Source organism: Botrytis byssoidea (genome assembly GCF_014898295.1).
Source record: "Botrytis byssoidea strain MUCL 94 chromosome Unknown BBYS_003, whole genome shotgun sequence".
NCBI lineage: Eukaryota > Fungi > Ascomycota > Leotiomycetes > Helotiales > Sclerotiniaceae > Botrytis > Botrytis byssoidea.
In genome coordinates, this window is record NW_024065844.1 from 1966052 (window position 1) to 1986508 (window position 20457).

Here is a 20457-nt window from a genome sequence, read left to right on the forward strand (position 1 = left end):
TTAAAAACACTCACTCACTAAGTACCTACTTAACAATAGTATCGTATATCTACATACCTACCCACCTAGTTATACGACCTCGGAAGTAAATCAGAAATGAGAAATGGTAATAAGCGAGGTTTATCTATACCTTATATCATATCATTTCTTTATACTTTCTTATTTTATTCCTCATTTTTTACTTGAATACTTTGGTATATCTTCTTGCATTTCGAATTCAAACGGGTTTTCGAAGTCACTCTCTATCTATATTACTATTTCTATTTCTACTTTTATCTTTTTTACTTTTTTCATTCTATTATATCATATCATATCATCAAGATGTAGAGAATTTATATATCCAGAACCCCTTTCTATACTATTAAACTTTTATTTTTAAATTCTGGTGATTAATTAGTATTTTGCCGGTTGTGGAATCTGGAGGTTAGTTTTAGCTGGTATAATAATCAACTGTTCATCGATATTAATATTATCATACCTCAATTCCAATTCCAATTAACTAGCTATTTCTAATTCCATTTAGTTCAATTCAATAACGTTCCTCTCTTATGAACTCCTATTTTCTTAATATTTCTGAAAATAATCTATATACTACATTACATCTCTCTCTATTATCTCCTATCTCTATCTCTTATTCCATTTCATAACTTACTTTCTTTTCTCATTTTTTAAATCTCATCTCTTTTCTATCACCTCCCTTCCTCTTCTTTTCACTTCTTTGGTATCAACCTACTTATCTCTAGAACTATTTTCTTTTCAGCTCATTCCATATAACTATAAACATAAACATAAACACCACAAAATGAATTAATCACCCCTCCCCTCTGAGATTCTAATAACAAATCAAATCAAACAAGTGAACTGGAATCAACCTACTCGCTTATAGACATATATACAAATACATACGTATATATTATATACATAAACCCAACCATCCCATCCAACCTCCTCACCTCCTTTCTACACTTCCAAATTCCAATCTATAAATTACGATGGAAGTGTCTAAATGTATATACCTAGATGCCTTTGATAACATGTATAAATACATATACATTCATTCTCCATCTTCCAAATCTCTCTATATATTTCAATTTATAGATTCTCTTGATATCTATTCTGAATTTTTACTTTTATATATTTGTATTCTTTTTTGTGCACTTTCTTCTCTTATTTTATTAATATTATTTGATTTGATTTATTGATTTATTTATTGATTTATTTATTGATTTATTTATTGATTCATTCATTCATTCATTCACCCTCTTTTAACATCCTCTTTCTCGCCCTCCTATCCAATACATCCTATCCTATCGTCATCTACATATCTACCTACCTACTACTCACTCACTTAATCTTAATACTCAACTCCCATACCTTTACAAACCCAAGCCCCAATCCACACCCCATAATCTCACTACTCTTCTACCCCTTAAACCACCCGGACATTACATCAAATTACAATCCTAACCCTCCACCACATTCACAACTTCAACTCCAACTCCAACTCCAACTCCCCAAATCTCTCCAAATTCCTCACTTAACTAACCAAAAATATAAATCTACTCCCCCCCCCCCATCTTCTCATTAACTCACTATCCACTTCACCTATCACTTCAACCTATCACTTCACCCTATCACTTCACCCTATCACTTCACCCTATCACTTCACCCTATCACTCACTCACTCATCTCCTTATCCTACTCATACCCATATCCAATCTATATCCATCTCTTTATATAAACACACTCTCTATTCTATCTCAATTTCACCCCCTTATTTAACTATTCTATATATATTCTCGAATTCCATATCTTCTATATCTTCTATATCTGCCATCAAACACCAAACACCAAACATCATTCCACTATCCGCCACTCCCCCAACCTCAACCATCCAATCCAATAATCCCTCTATCCCCTCTATAAACCCCTTTCCTTCTATACACATACAAACAAACATTATATATCCCCATTTCCCATTTCCCATCTCCTCATCACAATCTACCTTCCAATCCCAATCATTCACATCCACATCCAGAGTCCAAACAACTACACATTCATAAAACAAATTTCATTAAAATAAGCAACTATCTATCTATAATACCACACAATACAATTTAATAAAATATAACTGCCTACCCACCTTACCACCTCCCCCTCAATTTACCCCCCCTCCGACCCAAAATACAACAAAACAAATCTAAACTCTAAATCCCATCTACCTAAACAATCTAAAAGCATTAAACACATAAAGTATAACCTGCACAGGAGCCAAAACCAAAAACAAACAAACAAGAAAGACATTGAAGTATAAAATGAAGCGTTGTGATTACATTGGATTATTCATAATGAAAATGTGAAATTTCTCCAAACGAGTAATTGCATTTCGCTGTTTCATTCAGCTTCACTTGTTTTATGCTGCTCCTGCCCCGGCCCCTAATCATTTTCATAGAATCGTATCATCCCTCTATTGCAAACTGTTTGCCATATCCTGAGAAAACCCCCTCCCCTCCCTGCTATCCCATCCGTAATCTCCCCCGTTCCCCTCCTCTTGACCTCACTCTCCTATAACACACTTTAGCCTCCTCCATTGCTCAAACTCTGACCACAACCCTCCTATACCTCAACACCTTAGACCGCCCTATCCCGTGAACCCAAAATCATACACCCATCTAGCCACCCATTTCCCATCACCCCCTCGCTTGTAACTTAGAAAGATCCTGTCCCATTCTTCTCATCAATAAACCTATATCTTTCCCTCTCCTTACGATCCTTATTAAGCATTGCAATACCGAAAATAAGCGCAACATCCAAGCCCACGATTCCAAAAGCCGCTGTAAAGATAACATCCAAGAATAATCCATCCAACTTGACAAAGGCCGCTGAACATCCCGGCATTGTGGCCGCAATGATAGCATTAGGACATGTACTATCTATTACGAAAGGTGGCGCACTCGTACTATTGAAATATCCACAACAGCTCAATTGTTCCTGCAACAAACTTTGGGTCGTCGTAGATTGGGCATTCCATGTACTGAGAAGAGACTCTTTCGATTCTAGTGTACCGAACCAAATATCGAGGCCGATGACGAGAGTAAAGAGACCACAGACAACGACCATGAAGCCATGAACTTTGAGCCAGCCGCGAGTGGTGCTGAGGAGCATGGCGGGAATGGAGAGGAGGAAGGAGAAGAAGATTAAGATTGCATTTCCAATGGCGGCTATAGGGTGCGAGTGATGTTAGCACATTGCTATACTTTCTTCACAGGCGAACAAGATTATAAATACATGGGAAAACTAACCATTCAAAGGTGTACCCATCAACAACAAATCTGTAGCTACACTAGCAATAGTAGGAGCCTGCGAAGTACCAGCCTTCGTGTTCAAGGCAAACCCAAGCAATAATGCACCTGAACCTACAAAGAGTATGTCCAGAATAACATATGTCAATAGAATTTTATCCGCCATCTTGTCCTGTTGAATAGTACCAGCTATACTCAACTCGATGTTAAGATTCGATATCAAAAAGTATAGGTGAAAGGAAGAAGAGAAGGTTGTCTTAGTAAAAGGACGTCCGGCGTCTAAATTTGTGTAAATAGACCACTGATTGGACTATATTCGTAATTGCAACGAATGGACAAATCGAAGAATCAAGAGGAATCAAGCAATGAATGCACTGAGCTTTGCTTGGCAGACGTTGAAAAAGATAGATGAAATGAAGAAAAAGACGGACAATCGAACGGAAAGAGAAGAATAAGCCACCAAAGTTTGAGATTGGAGAACCTTTCTTGCGACGGGAAAGAGATGAAGACCGACCTACCACAGAAAACCACAACGGTAAGAGGTAAAACGGAATGTAATGGTAAGTTTTACCTCAATGGTGGTATGATCTTACAGTCCTAGCATAGAACAGAAACAGAAACACTTCCCTTACCAGCAATACCCATTCACATCGTGAGGAATTTGCACACATTGCTTCATGCTTCGTGCAACGGGCCGTGCAATGGGTGTAATTCGTATTATTTCAGAAGATTGTAACAACACTGTGACTGTGTGGTGTGACTGCGGTAAGAGAATGGCGTAGTAAAATCATGAGTGTTGTAGTAATGGCGGTGCTTGAAAACGAGGGGTTCAAGGATATTTTGGTTTCTCTTCTCTACAATTGGCGTTTCGAATCTTGCCTCATGATGGGATTCGAAGTAACAAATTTCATATCGAACCAATGACGATGGAGGATTGCGAATCTTGTAACTACCTGTCGTGGGTATTTGATGTTATTAATCTATTGGTTGAATAAAAACTTGATACTTTGAACTTTGAACTTTGAACTTTGAGGGCATTTGAATCAATCAATGATGTCCTTGGGTTGTTCAAAGTAATGGATGTACTCGTAAGAATGTATGTGTTTGTCAGTATCGCAAGAGGCATTGATTATGTCATGCATGGGTATATGATATATGGTAGATACAGTTGACATTTTGGTGATGAATGACGACCCACGAGCACGAGCACGAGCACGTGAAAGAGAAAGCGAAAGAGGAAGTGGTTGGAGGCTTGTGCTTGCTTGCTTGCTTACTTGCAACTTATTCATGATCTTCTCCAAGGGTTCGGAGTTTAAAAATATACTCAGAAAACTTAAGGCAGGAACAGGAAAGCTTGAGAGCTCGTCCAACGGAGTATCATCCGCTTCAAGATTGGTTCAACAGGTCCAGGCTGAGTGTAAGTCCGATTGTAACAGCCGTAACTGAAAGGGTACTTATTGATAACGGGTGAGGCTTGAAAATGCCCCATCTCTTCACAAACGATCTGACAGTCTATCCGACTACAGAAAAGTTCAAATTCCAAAAGCTTGATTGTTTTAAGGTCAAATTTGAAGGACTTCATATTGACCCTTTTTTCTTGGTACGAAAGTATATTTATGTAGGTAGGTATATATAAGGATAAAAGGGGGCCAACCCCCAAACCCCCTTTCCTCGCTGCGCTCGATTGAAGCGATCGATAAGATTGAATTACTTTTAAACTGCAAGTTTGTCATGTGACAAAATGTGGTTGTACATGCGGGTAGATCATACATCATACAGATAGATCCAATGCACGGGTATGTGCAGACATCTACGATCTTGAGATGGCCGTTGTTCTGGGTAAATGTCAACGGAACTGATTGATACTTATTACCGGTACTTGCTTGTATGACTGTGAATGTAGCACATAGGCTGGCTGGCTGCTGTTAGGTAGACCCAGACTTCACGTTCGGTCTTGAGTAGGTTACACATGGGAGACACAAACATTTGGAACCTTCCAAGGCAGGAAGCATAAGCAAGTGCCGAGAGGTTACTCATTCCCATATGATATGATGGGAATAGGATTGTAGTTCTTTCATTTCTGTTCATTTCTGTCCATTTCTGATATCCATCTCGTACACTCACACATTCAGTCCATCTAGAATTGTATGATGGATACGTAGGTGATGCATTCTGATTCTGATTTGAACCATTTTTCAATATCGACTCGATTCAACAGGAGCTTTGTTCCTTATTGAAAGGATCTTCAGCCTTTCTTAGATACATGTCTAATACCGGTAGTTACATCTGTCGAATCTACACACCGGTAGTGTCCTTGAGGTATCAATCGAGCGAACAATTCTATATAGTCAAGTCACCTACTCGAGTAGGTATAGGAAGATAGATTCATCATCCAATGAAAATGATATTCCCCCTCCTTTTCTCCTCTATTCAAAGAGAGCTTACTCATCTGTGACACACACACATATCCACACACATATACACACACATACCTATACACACACACACACACACACACAAATATATACTACTGATACCAGAGATGAATAGCGTCGCCTTATACTCTTTAAAGCTTTAAAAAGGGTCGCACTCCCCTTCCCCTTTTCAGGTTTGTTCTTTAACGCTTGACCTCAAAAGGTTTTTATTTCTACTTGGTATTCATCATTCAATTGTCTCCCCCAAAGAGACGAATTTCTTTCCCAAGTCCTCAAATCCCTGCATACTCCCAATGTGCACAAGTCAAAACACCCCAAACATCGACAGTAACCTCTTTACCTCTTATTTTCGCGGTAGCTACCTAGAATAGGTATCAGAAGATACTCTTTCGGTAAGGTATGTTGAAATATAAATTTTACTACCCGAGTAACTTCAGATGAAATCGTTCTTGTTCTTGTTCCTGTTCTTGTTCTTGTTTGGCCATATTTTCATCTATCCACGACTCTCTCTCCCCCTCTCTCTCACTCACTTCCTTTGCTTCAGGTTTTCCACCCTCTCCTGCTCCTCATCTCTCAATATCCACAATCGCATTCCTCCTCCTCCTCTCTATCGTCAAAGTTTCACGTTTCAAAGTTTCAAAGCTTCTCACTTTACCAATTACCAACTTTCAACACACTGTCGCACTGATCTCCAACCCTCCTCCCCACACTACCATGTTTTCTTATACAACTGCACACTGCACAGTGCACACTACCAACAGCTCGGGAAATGATTACGAATCACAATTTATCTGTTTCCCACACTACTGCAAAGATTTCTGCATTTGTTCAGGAGAGAGCACACAAGACAAGACATTTCCATGGCCATCTCCCATACAATCTATTGTTGAGTCAATGATGGGACGACCAGGGAGAAATTTAGCCAATAGGCCGAATCACCTTATCTCAAACCATTCTAGACAAGGGCAGGATTCATGCTTGTCGCAGACTTACCCCATTTGCCAAGATATTTCCAATCCTTCTCGAGTCAAACTACTTGGAGGTGATGATTGAAACTTGAACTCGAGTGTACTGTGTGTGTACAGGAGTGAAATTTGATCAATTGAGCGAAATGGTCATGAGCCACATATACCCAATTTCATGGTTACGAAGACTTGGAAGCAAAGTTGCTTCAAAGTACAAAAATAAAATTACGATTATTATCTCAAATGAGGGTACGAATTGGAATTTGAGAGGAGACCAGAATTATTATTTCCATCACTACTCACTCCTCACTCCCTCGAAATGACTCGAATGAGTCGAGTCCCTGACTGTCACTCACTCAACCACTCCCCATCAATCCACTACGTACCCATCTATCATCTATCATCCACTTCATTCGAGCACGTACAGCGCACCCACACCCACACCCACCACCACCACCTTCAAATTTGAATTTCAGGGATGCAGAAGCTTCCGGGTTTGATACCGGTGCACGCTATTTTCCTCACTGAAAGGTCCCTTGCCCATCTCGTTTGCTACGAGTAACGTAGGGATTATGAATGGTTGATGCTCCACGATGCTTGCAAGTGCTTTTCAATAGATCCCATCACTAAAAGCTTACCTAGAGCCGAGTAAAAGATTGGGGACTGAGTTAATGAAAGAGTGAACTGTTGAAGGTTGTCCCTTGAGATTGTCCCTACTCACCAAAGTGGTTGATGACCATTACCCATAAATAATTTTGAGTTTTCGATATTATATCAATTTCCATCATTTTATTTAATTGGATGATAGCATACTATCGAATTCAACATCGACGTGGATTTCTTTGGAACCATTTTTTTTTTAATCTCATCGTCTGTGCAATTTTGAGAAAAGGTTTAATTCGAGGAATTTATGGAACTCAACTAACTCATCTTAACTAGTTACATTCTAGCATACGATTGAATCGAATCGACATGCACAGATAATTTCATTTATGACCCATTCCACTTCCCACTACACGAGCACTTGATTGGCCCATCTCTACAACAATTCCTATGTCAATCACACCACAGATTAGCCACTCTCCACTCTCCACTCTCCCACTTATTACAGTCTTACACAAAGTTCACAAATCCCCCCCCCCCCACCGTTCCTTCCCGCATACAATAGTTTGCAGTACAAGACATTGTGACCCACCTTTCTTCAACTAAGGGATCATTGGACCAACCACTTTGGTTATAACGGAACTACTGGCTGCACTGCACGCTTTCCCGACCGAGCACATTTTTCTGACTTTACTCAATTCATCAGTCTTGACTTCACTTCATACAACCACAACCCCAGCCTCCCCCAGTGTCCCATCTTTTTTTCGTCTTTTTAACTTGTCGGTTGTGTATACGGAGGTATCTGTGTGTAAGTGTGTATCTCCTCCTTACCCAAAGAAGTTTACATACCGATTCATCGAATCGTACATCAAAGTTCAGGACCAGACTACCAGACTACCAGTCGAGCCAGTGCCAGTACCAGTATCAGCACAGTACCCTACCGACCAAATTGTTTAACTGTTTAATTCGCCTGTGCTTTCTTGAATCAATCTATTCTCTTTTCATTCATCCCGCATTCACACTGCCTGCATCCACACTGCAGCGATTTTGCCTGATCAATCTATTAATTCCCCCGTCTTCTTTTTACAGTTACTTTTGCAAAAAGTCTCCTTCTCAGGAACGAACCACAAGAAATAGTTCTAGAGTCCCGACGGTCCAACTATTACCATTACCATTCCTGTTACTATTGCTATTACTACGACGACGACTACCACCACCACTCCGACCACCACGACCACCACGACCACCACCACAATCACCACTACGACCTTATTATTATTATTGCTCCTACTACGGAACGAAACATCGAACCCGCAAGAGCCCCCCTTCAAGAAACAGGTACGTACCCAAAAGAAAAAGCAACCAGGCACCACTTCAAATTCCGCATCCAAGCACCACCCCCAACTTCCGCAACCGTCAACCCATATGTACCGCGTACTGTATCATAACCGTACCGCACTGTACCATACCACCATACCACCATACCACATCTTAACCTGGAACATTCTCCCCAAACTTCCCCCGTCCAGTACAGTTTTGATCGAATCAAATGCAACGATTCTTTGGAAATTGATCGAATCGAGTAAATAATTTCTATGTACGGTACTAATTCTTATCCTTCTTTTTATCAGTTCCAACTACTATTCCATTACCATTGCCCATTAACAACCAATACCATACACGCTTACATCATCCACCACAATTCCCTTTAAGGAGTACCAGTACACCTCGATCAATTACATTTGCATTTCCATTTCCAGTTCCATTTACAATTATATTACATACAATTACCATCACCCGCATCAGGTAAATTCATTCCTCGATTCATTCAATCTGTCTATCCTATCCCTATCCCCTCCTATCTAATCCATTCATTCTCGATCCCATCCATCCCTCTTTACCGCTTTTCTCGGTGCTCGGCAACCAAGAAAAATAAGGCGCGCGGACGGCCTTTGCTCTTCCAGTTAAATTTCAGCCCATCTTTTTTTTTCTTTCGTAGGCTGAGATAATAAACTCGGCTCAACCCAAAAATTCCCACCATTCTTAATCAAGTCTTCGTTAACCAGGTTTCTGCGACAAAGCAGGACAACAGCCTCTCCACCACTTCCCCATAAGCAGTAAGGTCGTCGGCAACCACCTCAAAACAGTCATTCTCGTCATACCTTACCTCAATTAAGTTATTTTATAAATCTTATCGAAATGGCCGATATCACAGATCAACACGACCAGAATTCTCCAACAGCTCTGGATGAACATGCTGTTGGCAATGGAAACCCAATTGCTGGATCCGATGCTCGTGGTATTAAACGCGCAAGACCTGCCACCGCAGATGACGACGATGACGATGATGATAAACCCGGTCGCGAAAGAAGAAAAATCGAGATCAAATTCATTACAGATAAATCGCGTCGCCACATCACATTCTCAAAAAGAAAGGCCGGTATCATGAAGAAGGTTTGTTTTCACTCGTTATTTGTGTCAATAATGATACGCGTCAATGCAATGCGACGCGCCTATCGTGTGTGAAATGATAGCTGATTGTATATGATTGCTTTTTAGGCATACGAATTGTCAGTCTTAACTGGGACCCAAGTTCTGCTCTTGGTCGTGTCCGAGACTGGTCTTGTATACACTTTCACAACACCAAAGTTACAACCTTTGGTCACAAAGGCGGAAGGAAAGAATCTGATTCAGGTATGCGAATAATTCAGCCTCACTCGGCCCAATGAGGACACGATGCTAACATACATTTATTAGGCTTGCTTGAATGCGCCCGAACCTTCTGGAAATGGTGAGAACGGAGTTGATGATGGAAACACTGTCGAATCACCCGAGGAGCCAGCTCCACAACATTTACCTCCACAACAACAAGGTCGTCCTGGAATGCCTCAACAGGCACCACAAATGCATCAAGGTTATGGCGTTGGTGTACAAGGGCTATCGCAGGAACAGCAACAAGCTATTGCTTATCAAAATTATATGGCTCATCAACAACGAGGAGGTTACATGCCTCCACAAGCTGGTATGCCACAGCCGCAAACACATCAATCATAATACAATCGCGAAGTCCCAGTACACGAAACGGGTCAAATAAGTCCTTGAAACTTTGATACCCGGCACATAATGCAAGAGTGTTCTGCAGCAATCGTGTCTTGCGGGGTTCAATTCTCTAATGTTGTTTCCGAAGGTGTTAAGGTGTCATTTTTTCTTCTATTATATTGGGTTTCTCTTTCATTTGGTCTGCACAGACATATTTTCCACATCACCAAAACAGACACAATTTGCGATAATGAGATTAATAAACTTTGCCACCATTTGGAATTCTGAATATGGTAAAAGGGAAGGGGGCGTGCAAGGCGGTTGGTTGGTGCGGGGGCTTTGACAGGCAAGGTGGGCGGCCAATGTTTGGTTCTGCGAATTCCTCCTCTCTTTTTTTCTGTTTCTCTCGTCTGAACGGTTGGTGGTGACGGTGATGGTGGATGATGCATTGAAAGACAACATAGTTCATTCATGATGGGATGATATCAAAAGGATGGTTCGTGGGAAGTGGGTGCAGGTAATCAGGCAAATTTCTAGCTCGAGGTCAGGTCGTTGTAGCAGCTCTCTCTTGTACAGTAAAATCAATTGGGGAGGACGAGAACTAAATGAAATAATCGGTCTGTTCAGAAGTTTCTCTACAATGTGCAGTGATTTTCCTGACTATTACGAAAGGAGGACGTGTTTGTTTGAATCTAAGAATATTAAGTATGAAATGAGATGAGATGAACTTGCTTCTGATGAACCTGAGTAGTTCTGCATTTTGCTGTGCATATCTGATAGATGTATTTGGCCTTTTGCTTTTGCTTTACCTTGACGTCGCCTTTTTGGCTTTGGGCTTGCAGTTGCAGATATCTGTCAGGAAATCTATCTGATGGTAATGTATTCTGGTGACGATAATATGATGTGATGTGATGTGATGTCAAGTAAGTTAGATTAGATTAGATTAGATGGGTGATATATTATTATATATTATGTTATACATAGATGGGTATCTACTATCTAGTATCTACTATCTAGTTTTTACTATCTAGTATTTACTATTTACTTTGTTGCTACTGTGTGTTGTGTAATTGTGTAATTGTAGATGGGGGATTTGTAGATGGGAGATTTGCTCTTTGAGAGAAGAGCGGGGAGGGGAGGGAGAGAATGTGGGAGGAAAGAAAAAAGGAGGGAAAGGGAGTGTTTTTTTTATTGGGTTGTTTAGATGGATGGATGGATAGGGGGTTTGTAGATGGGGGAGGGAAGAGGAGGGAAGAGGAGGGAAGAGGAGGGAAGAGGAGGGAAGAGGAGGGAAGAGGAGGGAAGAGGAGGGAAGAGGAGACGCGAAATGAAACGAAACGAAGCCACTTCTGTTGGATCTTGTATTTCTACGTCCATGATGTCTATTCTCAATTTGTGTAGGTATTCATGTGTATATTCATGTGTATGTGTGAATAGTTGTAGATGTAGTGGTGACAACAGCACAGCACAGTACCAGTCAACACACAGATTGATCGAAAAAGAAGGTTTGTTTATCCAGATTTGTATTTGTATTTATATTTATATTCGTCTTTGTGATCTATGCTATGTTATGTTCCTTTATGACATGTTCTATTCTGTTAGGATTAATTACCCTTCCTCTCTTTCCGTCCCCTTCTTCGCTTCGCTTTCATCCTCTCTTCTACAATCTCTATCCTATCCCTAACCCTATTCCTAGTCTCGATTTTCAATTTTCAACTTTTATTCCTCCCTCTCTCCCTTCTTTCTCTTCTTCCCTGAAAGCGCGGACCCATGATTCATCTCCATCGTTCGAGATATATAGTATAGTATAGTATACCAACTAACCAGCTAACCAACTACCCAACCCTCTCCCGAATCTTCGCTTCTGATAAATCGCTGCTCCTTATACCTGTACCTATACCTGTACCCACACTTATGCCTATACCTGTGCCTATGCCTTATACCTCATGCCTCACGCCTCATACCTCATGCCTCACGCCTCATACCTCATGCCTCACGCCTCATACCTCATCAAACTGCAATATCAATGTCAGCGCTCCCATATATACTTAGCATGCTTGTGATTCCTCTAAACGCCATCCGTCCATTCTTTCATTCGTTCGTTCGTTTGTTCATTCGCTCGCTCCGCTACGGCAGGAAATAAAAGACAAAAGGGAAAGGGAAAGAAAAGCAAAAGCAGAGCCAGAAAATAATAGAAAGGAAAAACTTCATAATAACAATCAACCAATCAATTTACAATAACCAACACCCAATCTTTCATACTCATTAATTCATCCCTAATAGGCAGGATAAAAGCAAACCTTCAAATCTTAAGTTTAAAAGAGAGAAAAAATAAGAAAGTAAAAAAGCAATATTCATATATAAGGTATACGTATCCCTAACTACCCGTCCCAGTTCCTGAAGGACCAGCGTCCGACCCACCTATTCCTCCGATTCCCAATCCTGTACCCGTTCCCCCTTCACCACCAGAAGGAGGAGGGCCTTTGCCATTACTCCCATCTCTATCTCTCCACCATTTCATCTTCCACCACCCACCTGTTGCATCTTGACTTTCTGATCTCATAGAACGGCTCTTCCTCGGTGTAGGACGAGCTGCAAAGCCTGGGAAACCCGTTGAACGTCTTCTTTTTCTACGATAAAAAGATACTTCCCGCTGGAGAAGTGATGTATTTTCATCTGGAATAGGCGAGTCCATACCCGCCTCCTCATCATAATTCGAGGTTCTAGGGAACGTCGATGCAAAGTTTGGTCTCTTTGCCCTTGGTCTTGAAGGGGTAGATTTCGCATCATCATCTTCTAATTCACCCCAAATCTCATCCACTTCTGAAAGACGAACGGCTTTCCTTACATGTCTTGTTGCCCCAATGATCGTATCGAGTTTAGTGGTCGGAGTCATAGGCTCGTCGCTTAGCAGAGCTTGATGTTCAGTTGTGATGGCGGCTTCTTCATCCGCAGCATAAGATTCTGAAGAATCGTTGTCAGTATCTTCGACAAGACCGAGGCCGGGAGCAAGCGCACTTTGGGCTACAGCTGGTTGAGTTTGTTCTTCGTTGAGACGCCAAGAGAGAGCTAAGACGCCAGATAGTAGAATGGCAGTTCCGAGAGCAATTAGCCCTGCGTGTAGGCCAGGTAGTCGATCAGTCTGTTTGAAATATATGAGGCCATCGAGAATGGCTATAATGTTATAGATGCAAAATACCAGTGGATATAGGACACTAGTAGATACTAATTTGAGACCGCGATGCAGGAAGTAAAGTTGTGTGAGAGCCAGGAAGACGAGGCCGAAAAGAATAGCCCATGATTGCCATCGATCGAATTGGTTATGCCGATCAATAATCGTTCGGACCAACAGTTCGACTGCTGATTTGGCTACCAATAAAGAGTGGGCTGACAATACTCCACTAATACATCCATATGCCAATCCTCTAAGGAGTCGGATTCGAGGACTTGCAGAGAGTCTGGGAACTCTCCCCAGAAACCATGCCAGAGCGACTATTCCCGCAACCAATAAAAACTGCATTATCATCCAAATAACAAAGGTCCGCCGTCCGAGAAGTAATAGTAGTTGATCCAGCGAGTGAGCTGGCTCTGGGATAGCCCCAAATATAGCAATCAGAATCGCTCCTGTCGAAACCAACAATGTTCCCCCCAAAGACCATATTGTAAATGGTTCTCCCAGTATCAAAGTTGCGCAAATAGAATTGAAGACCAGACCTGAGGCCTGTAGAGTTGACAATACAGGTAGAGGTAAAGTTGTTATTTGGATCGTACTGCCCACAAGATTCGATATGATAAACATGCCCATGCCCAGCTGCCATCTTCTCCTTCTATACGGCGGTCTTCGAACATGATGTGCCCCTTTCTCATCTTCTAGAATATGTGATTTGCGTTGGAGGGTTAAACCGAGACTTTGGACACTCGTGGATATGAGTCCTACTAATATCCCAATCTGTCAATGCGTAAAAATGGTAGTTAGATAGCTGTGCAACGAATCTTTGAACCATTTCATTTCCAGGACGAGAGACTTTGACTTACAGCCACACTTCCCCCAGGCGATAGGTCGCCGAGCTGTCCCATTACGATGTATTGCAAAGCTTCATTTGGTATGGTAAAGTGGCGTCCTCTGTTCGAGAAAGAGATTATATGGTGTAATAATGAAGTTCGGGAGGTATTTGTTTTGTAAAGTGATTGTTCCAACACGCAGTCAACATTAAGTCATATGCGATGTCCACCAGATCTTGGGGGTAGGTATGTATAACAATCGCAAGTTCGATATCCTGAGTCGCGATGCAAATTACTCCAAGAACAACCGCTCTCAATGAATCACAACAAATATAATTCTGCAAATGTGACAATGCGAACAACGAGTTTCAGATGAAATAGAAAGAATTTTGGCATAAATTATTCATTTCCCACGAGTCAAGGAACATTCCTCACCGTTCAAACAAGTATACTTCGAGAATACGTAAACGCCACAGTATCACATGATCATTAATCGGGACGTCGCTTCCCTTATCGCTTCTGGACCTTGGAGCTATCCCAGGTTGTTAATCCCCAACCTTGTTGTTGCTATTGAAGCTCCAACGTTTCCAACGAATATCAACCTTTCCACATCTCTCGATTCCACGCAATCTTTCCCAGTACTTTCACATCTACCAATCGCCCATCATGTCGCACGCTCTCTCGGATGACCAGGTAAGTGAAGCTATTTCCAACAATCACACCCGCCTTAAAACCCTATGCTAATGTTATATCTAGGTGTCGCAGGTACAGCTTCCCTTCCTCTCCCCAAGGCTTCCCATCCCCAGAACCGGCATTAATGCAATGTGAGAACAGGAGTTGAAGAAGATGACGGCGTTCATCAAACAAGAAGCCATGGAAAAGGGTCGCGAAATCGAACTCAAAGCAAATGATACGTCTCACCAACAACCCATTTTCCATCTGCCTTCCCCCTAATATACCCAAACAGGAATTCGCCATTGAAAAATCCAAGCTCGTCCGTCAAGAAACTTCCTCCATCGACACGCAATATGAGAAGAAATTCAAGACCGCCCGTATGTCCCAACAAATCACTCAATCGACCGTCGCAAACAAGACTCGTCTCAAGGTTCTATCTGCCCGTCAGGAACTCCTCGATGGAATCTTTGAACAGGCGCAAGGAAGACTCAAGGAAGCTACGAATGACAAGGGTAAATACACGGAGATCTTGAAGAATCTTTTGTTGGAGGGCATGTACGCATTGGACGAGGGAAAATTGCAGGTTAGAGGGAGAAAACAAGATTATGACCAGATCAAGAAGGCAATTGAGGAGGCGCAGAAGGTGTACAAGGAGAAGATGAAGAAGGATGTGACCGCGAGTATAGATGAGAAGAACCCTTTGCCAGAAGAATCGTAGGTTGCTCTAGTTTTAAGTGGAATGAGGTTGGAAGCTAACGTTTGGATAGTGCTGGTGGTTTGTCCATCATTGGTGGAGGAGGCAAGATTGATATCAACAATACTTTTGAGGAGCGTCTGAAGTTGCTCCAGGATAACGCATTACCGGCTGTCCGAACCACATTATTTGGCCCTAACGTTAACCGGAAATTCTATGATTAGTTGTTTGGTGGATGATGAGCGTCGTGTTTGAGAGTCTCGAGGATGGAAAGGAGGTATGAAGAGCTTTGCACATTCCAATTATACAATATTGCAGGTTATGTCGGTAGAGCGTGTATGATACATTAACATCAACATCATTAAGATTGCATAGAATGTTTGATCTTGAAATCTACAAATCAATAAGACCTACTTTAGGCGTGACTCCCATATCATGAGCGCAGCACTAATCTATTTTGCCTGCTTCACAAAATTAGACATGCCCTTTTGCATTCCCTCCAGAGATTCTCCCTGTTCATAATATTTCTTCGTCTCTTCATAAAACATATTTTTCGGTTTCCGCCTAGTCCTCACCGTATGTTCTATTCTCCTCTCCACTAAATTTAAAATTCCACTTGTTTCCACCTTTGAGATATGAGCGGCACCCGAAGCCATGATGCCGAAATTAGCAAATCGATCCGTCAACTCATCTACGTCTTTATTAAACTGTATCTCTGTATCTTCATCTGTCAGGTCTAGATCTTCGGCTCGTCCATCGTCAATACCAATGTCTAGGAGGAGAACTAGGGCCGAGAGCTCGGCATAATCGGTAGTACGAGTTATCTGGAAGGGGGGATCGTTGAGACGCTGGATGATGGAGCGGATGGAGAAGGATTTTTGGGGGGGAGAGAGGGATACGGGGAGAGAGGAGAAGAAGAATGTGAGGGCTAGGCGACGACGGAGTTCGTGGAGTTTGGAGGAGCGGAAGGGGAGAATGGAATTTACTATGCCGAGACGGAGAGAAGAGAGCTCGACGGTGTTGAAGAGGGTGGCGCAGATTGTTTGGGACTATTGGGAGGACGATTAGTTTATGTGTGGGACTGGAGTTTGAGGGCTGGGGGAGACTTGCAGTTTCTTCCCAAACATCTGGATCAATCCAGAGACATAGATTGTGCAGTGTAGTCTGTACTTGTGATAGGAGATCTACTCTTTCTAGTAAGACTGGATCTATGCCCAGTCTCAAGAGTATACATATAACTTCCAGCCTAGTTTCTTGTTGGAGATACTTGGCTGTTAGATTTAAAAGACCGATCAAAGCTCGGACTTTTGACCAAGGATGATTTGAATATGCATCTGATTTCTCTAGACGCGGTACTACTTTTTCAGATAGAGTAATCGCCGTATTCGTAGCACCGATAGATTTGAACATCTTCCTAATGACCACAGGCGTAACCAGTCGGTGAACTTGTTTCCGTGACATTGCCAAAACAGAAGAGTAGGCATTTCGAAGATCATTCTGTTCTTCCAAGCAGAAATCATCTAGAATCCATTGAATGATCTCATCGGGCAATTTCTTTCGATACGCAATCATGTTCTCCGCGAACCCCGATACAAATGTTTGATGTCTGATCTGAGGCTCGGCGAGATCGTTCTTCCAATTTTTCGGCAACGAAGATGTCGGAAATGGTTTCCTCTTGATCGGGGGAGTTTCTCCAGTTTCGAAAAAGTACCATCGACTGCCAACATTTCCAGCTTCTGTTCTCTTGACAGCCTTTAAGACTTTCTGAATATCCTTTCCACCGCCATCTTCTTTCTCCTCGTTTAACTTTCGTAGAATGCCGCCATGAATATCGTCGTTGAATGCGGTAGGTTCATCATCTCCCATCTCCGTATCTTCCTGAGTTATTTCCTTCAGCCTTCTTTCTTTTTCCTCGAGCGCTCTATCAGCTACCGCAGTTCCCATGAGATGTTTCAGATCAAATTTGTATGGTGTTTTTCTCAGAGCTAATGGAGAACGCTTGGCGCTTGAGATTGGGCCATTCTTAAATCTGGAGGCCCTGGGGGATACTGGGGCTAGCGTGGAAGATGTCGCAATCAGCGCTGTACGGTTTGTCTTGAATATAACGTTGAGATCTTCCAAGGAACTATCAGAATCGCCTTCGTCGTCTGAGCATGGAACAACGCCATTCGAGATATTGGAAGAGGATTGCGGAATGTTTACTGGTGGAGTTGATAAAGAGGAGGTGGATTGTGGAGAAGATGGCGAAGAAGATGATTGTGGAGAAGACAGAGGTTCCATAGTAGCACTTGAGACTAGGCCTGTTGGCTGAGGGTTTGTGGAAAGTGAGGATCCGGATGCTATCTGATCATTGTTGCGCGAAGTTGTGGATAGAGGGGTAGATGTCGATGTGGAAGCCTGTTGTGTCGGCTTGAAAAATTGGCGAATGTTTCCATTAGTTTTACCCTTCTTTGAAGACATGACCAACTAGCACGTTCAGATATTATATTATAGCAGATATGAAAACACGCAGTGCTTTATTCAATCCATGAAAAGCTGCTTGTCAAAGGTGCATATCAATCTTTCAGATTTCGATGAGTTGAAAGTCGCGTCTATGTCGCGTAATTGATAATGCTTGTAGACACGAACATCACGGGATGACGAATTTTGGATCAGTTCAATTTTGGTGTTTCTATTTTGGGTATTAGGTAAGCGCTGGGGGCGGCATTCACGTTGCGATCGACAGCCATCCAATTTGGATGAAACTATTTTGACGACTACTTGCACTTAAATTCTACTTGTGATTAAAATTTTGGGCGACGAGCGATCGGATTGTAAAGATCTTCATTAAGAAGTTGATTTTTTTGAGATTTATTTGATGAGTGTGTGTCAATCTTGAGAGTGCAGTACCGTCCTGCATACTCCACGAGTCCACCATCAAAAGATCAACTATCTTGGCTCCATGGTTCAATCCATCCCCTGCTCCACCGCGGATCTAAAAGTCCCTGCGCTTCCGTTTTACTTCCAATTTGATGCAGATGTCAAACGTCTATATGTACAATTTTTTTGATGGTCCGGTCCGGATGCTGACCATCCTGCTCAGAGAGAGTCTGAGCCTCCCGCTGGATTTTGAGAAATAATATTTTTATGCATGCTAACTTTATCTGCCCAGGTGGAGCAAGCAGCAATCACCTTTGCCTCAAAGGTACATACTTGAGAAATGAGAAATGAGAAATGAGAAATGAGAAATGAGAAATGAGAGAGGGCGAGGGCGAGGGCGAGGGCGTTGATCATTATTGATATCGGCTGATGATACACACATGATACCCCTCTCTTAAGATTAAAAAGGTTAATAAATGATACCTTCCAGTTAGCAGGACATCTTTTTATATCATGCAGATTGTCCTTTCTTCACAATTCACATAATGCATGCATCTCGCTCTGTCTGAATCCCGAATGTGGCACCCACCTAGTATCGATAGCTGGTTCCGGATAGCTATAAAAAAAGGGATGAATAAAGTGAGGTAGATGATCAATGTCAGGCTTTATCCATTCGCTTGATCAAGAGGAAAGAGGGATCTACGGAGTACGGAGTTATGAGAAAGATCCAGCCAACGCCAGCGGCCAGCCTGGTTCAGGACTTGATGAAATATCGATAACGAATAAATTGTTTGGTGTTTTGTTGATGGAGTAGATTGAAAGCTATATAAACATTAATTTCAGCAATACATCTATTACCATTTCTCCTCTATGCAAATAAATGATAATGAGACGTCTCCCAGCTGCTCACGGTCAGATATAATATCCGAGAGCTTTTCTCCGAATCCAAATCCTTTGTTCGGCCGAGTTTTCCACTCGACTCCAGCCCCAGCCATTTTATGAAATGCTAACCATTATATATATTATTATCTAAGTAATACCATATGCTTACATATGTCAATTTCTTCTTTTTCTCTTGGTCTTCTTGGTATTATTTATCCAATTATTTCCACCCAAAAGAAATAAGTCGGGTAAAGGTACATGCCTACTGTGTGTACCTACCTAGACTCTAGCTACCTAGTGCTTGCAGAGGAGGCATTCGACAGTACTAGAGTGTAAACTCTCATCCAACATACCTCCCTATCTAGATCGAATGTCCTGTGTGTCGATATGCATGCAGTGATACATCAAAAAGTCCCTTTCCCTACCCCCGAAAAAGTCATGACAAAGCTCGGCACAGTATGGACAGCATGGACAGCATGGACAATTCCCTCCTTTCGAGAACAACTGTTTGTTGATATTGAAGGTTGACCCCTGAACTTTGTTTCTAAAATATGATTGGCGTAGAATGTGAATCCTAGGTTTCTAGAGTGCCTCCCAGGGATATTTGGACATTTCAGCCCTCTTGAAAAATTGCAAGGCGGTACAGGGACGATGTAGATGGATGGGCATGAATCAGTGAGCATGGATGAGAGAGCATGAGTATGAACATTTTTGATACTTCCCACCTCTTCTCAATCCAATGCAATGCAATAACTAAAATTTCGGTGCATTTTGCCTAGGTATCTACGGAATTTACGATTTGTGCTGAATTCCGTAAATTGCGGTACTTGCTCATAAGTGCCTTGGTACGTACTGTCTATCTATCTATCTATCTGTCTATCTACCTAGTACCTACTACCTAGTACCTACCTACCTACCTACCTACCTACCTACCTACCTACCTACCTACCTACCTCTCCCTATGTACTTGCAGCATTCGGCCACTCCCTTGCTCTCTTAGT

General features: G+C 41.9%; 5 protein-coding genes across 5 annotated transcripts; 2 read left to right on the top strand and 3 right to left on the bottom strand.

The window, feature by feature from the left end:
• Window positions 1–2709: 2709 nt before the first annotated feature.
• On the bottom strand, window positions 2710–3468 carry EAE97_002026 (uncharacterized protein; the record flags this gene model as incomplete). The annotated part of the gene is made up of 2 exons (XM_038872537.1): window positions 2710–3221; window positions 3303–3468. 2 exons carry the CDS (start codon window positions 3466–3468, stop codon window positions 2710–2712), a joined length of 678 nt encoding a protein of 225 aa, XP_038737095.1.
• Window positions 3469–8119: 4651 nt separating this feature from the next.
• EAE97_002027 (uncharacterized protein) lies at window positions 8120–11051 on the top strand. The gene is made up of 5 exons (XM_038872538.1): window positions 8120–8643; window positions 8937–9111; window positions 9387–9759; window positions 9865–9999; window positions 10063–11051. Exons 3-5 carry the CDS (start codon window positions 9505–9507, stop codon window positions 10357–10359), a joined length of 687 nt encoding a protein of 228 aa, XP_038737096.1. The 5' UTR covers window positions 8120–8643; window positions 8937–9111; window positions 9387–9504; the 3' UTR covers window positions 10360–11051.
• Window positions 11052–12721: 1670 nt separating this feature from the next.
• EAE97_002028 (uncharacterized protein) lies at window positions 12722–14421 on the bottom strand (the record flags this gene model as incomplete). The annotated part of the gene is made up of 2 exons (XM_038872539.1): window positions 12722–14293; window positions 14380–14421. The coding sequence occupies 2 exons, from the start codon at window positions 14419–14421 to the stop codon at window positions 12722–12724; spliced, it is 1614 nt and encodes a 537-aa protein (XP_038737097.1).
• Window positions 14422–15012: 591 nt separating this feature from the next.
• EAE97_002029 (uncharacterized protein) lies at window positions 15013–15939 on the top strand (the record flags this gene model as incomplete). The annotated part of the gene is made up of 4 exons (XM_038872540.1): window positions 15013–15039; window positions 15103–15111; window positions 15314–15735; window positions 15789–15939. 4 exons carry the CDS (start codon window positions 15013–15015, stop codon window positions 15937–15939), a joined length of 609 nt encoding a protein of 202 aa, XP_038737098.1.
• Window positions 15940–16167: 228 nt separating this feature from the next.
• EAE97_002030 (uncharacterized protein) lies at window positions 16168–18175 on the bottom strand (the record flags this gene model as incomplete). Its single annotated transcript, XM_038872541.1, has 2 exons — window positions 16168–16764; window positions 16826–18175. The coding sequence occupies 2 exons, from the start codon at window positions 18173–18175 to the stop codon at window positions 16168–16170; spliced, it is 1947 nt and encodes a 648-aa protein (XP_038737099.1).
• Window positions 18176–20457: the final 2282 nt, after the last annotated feature.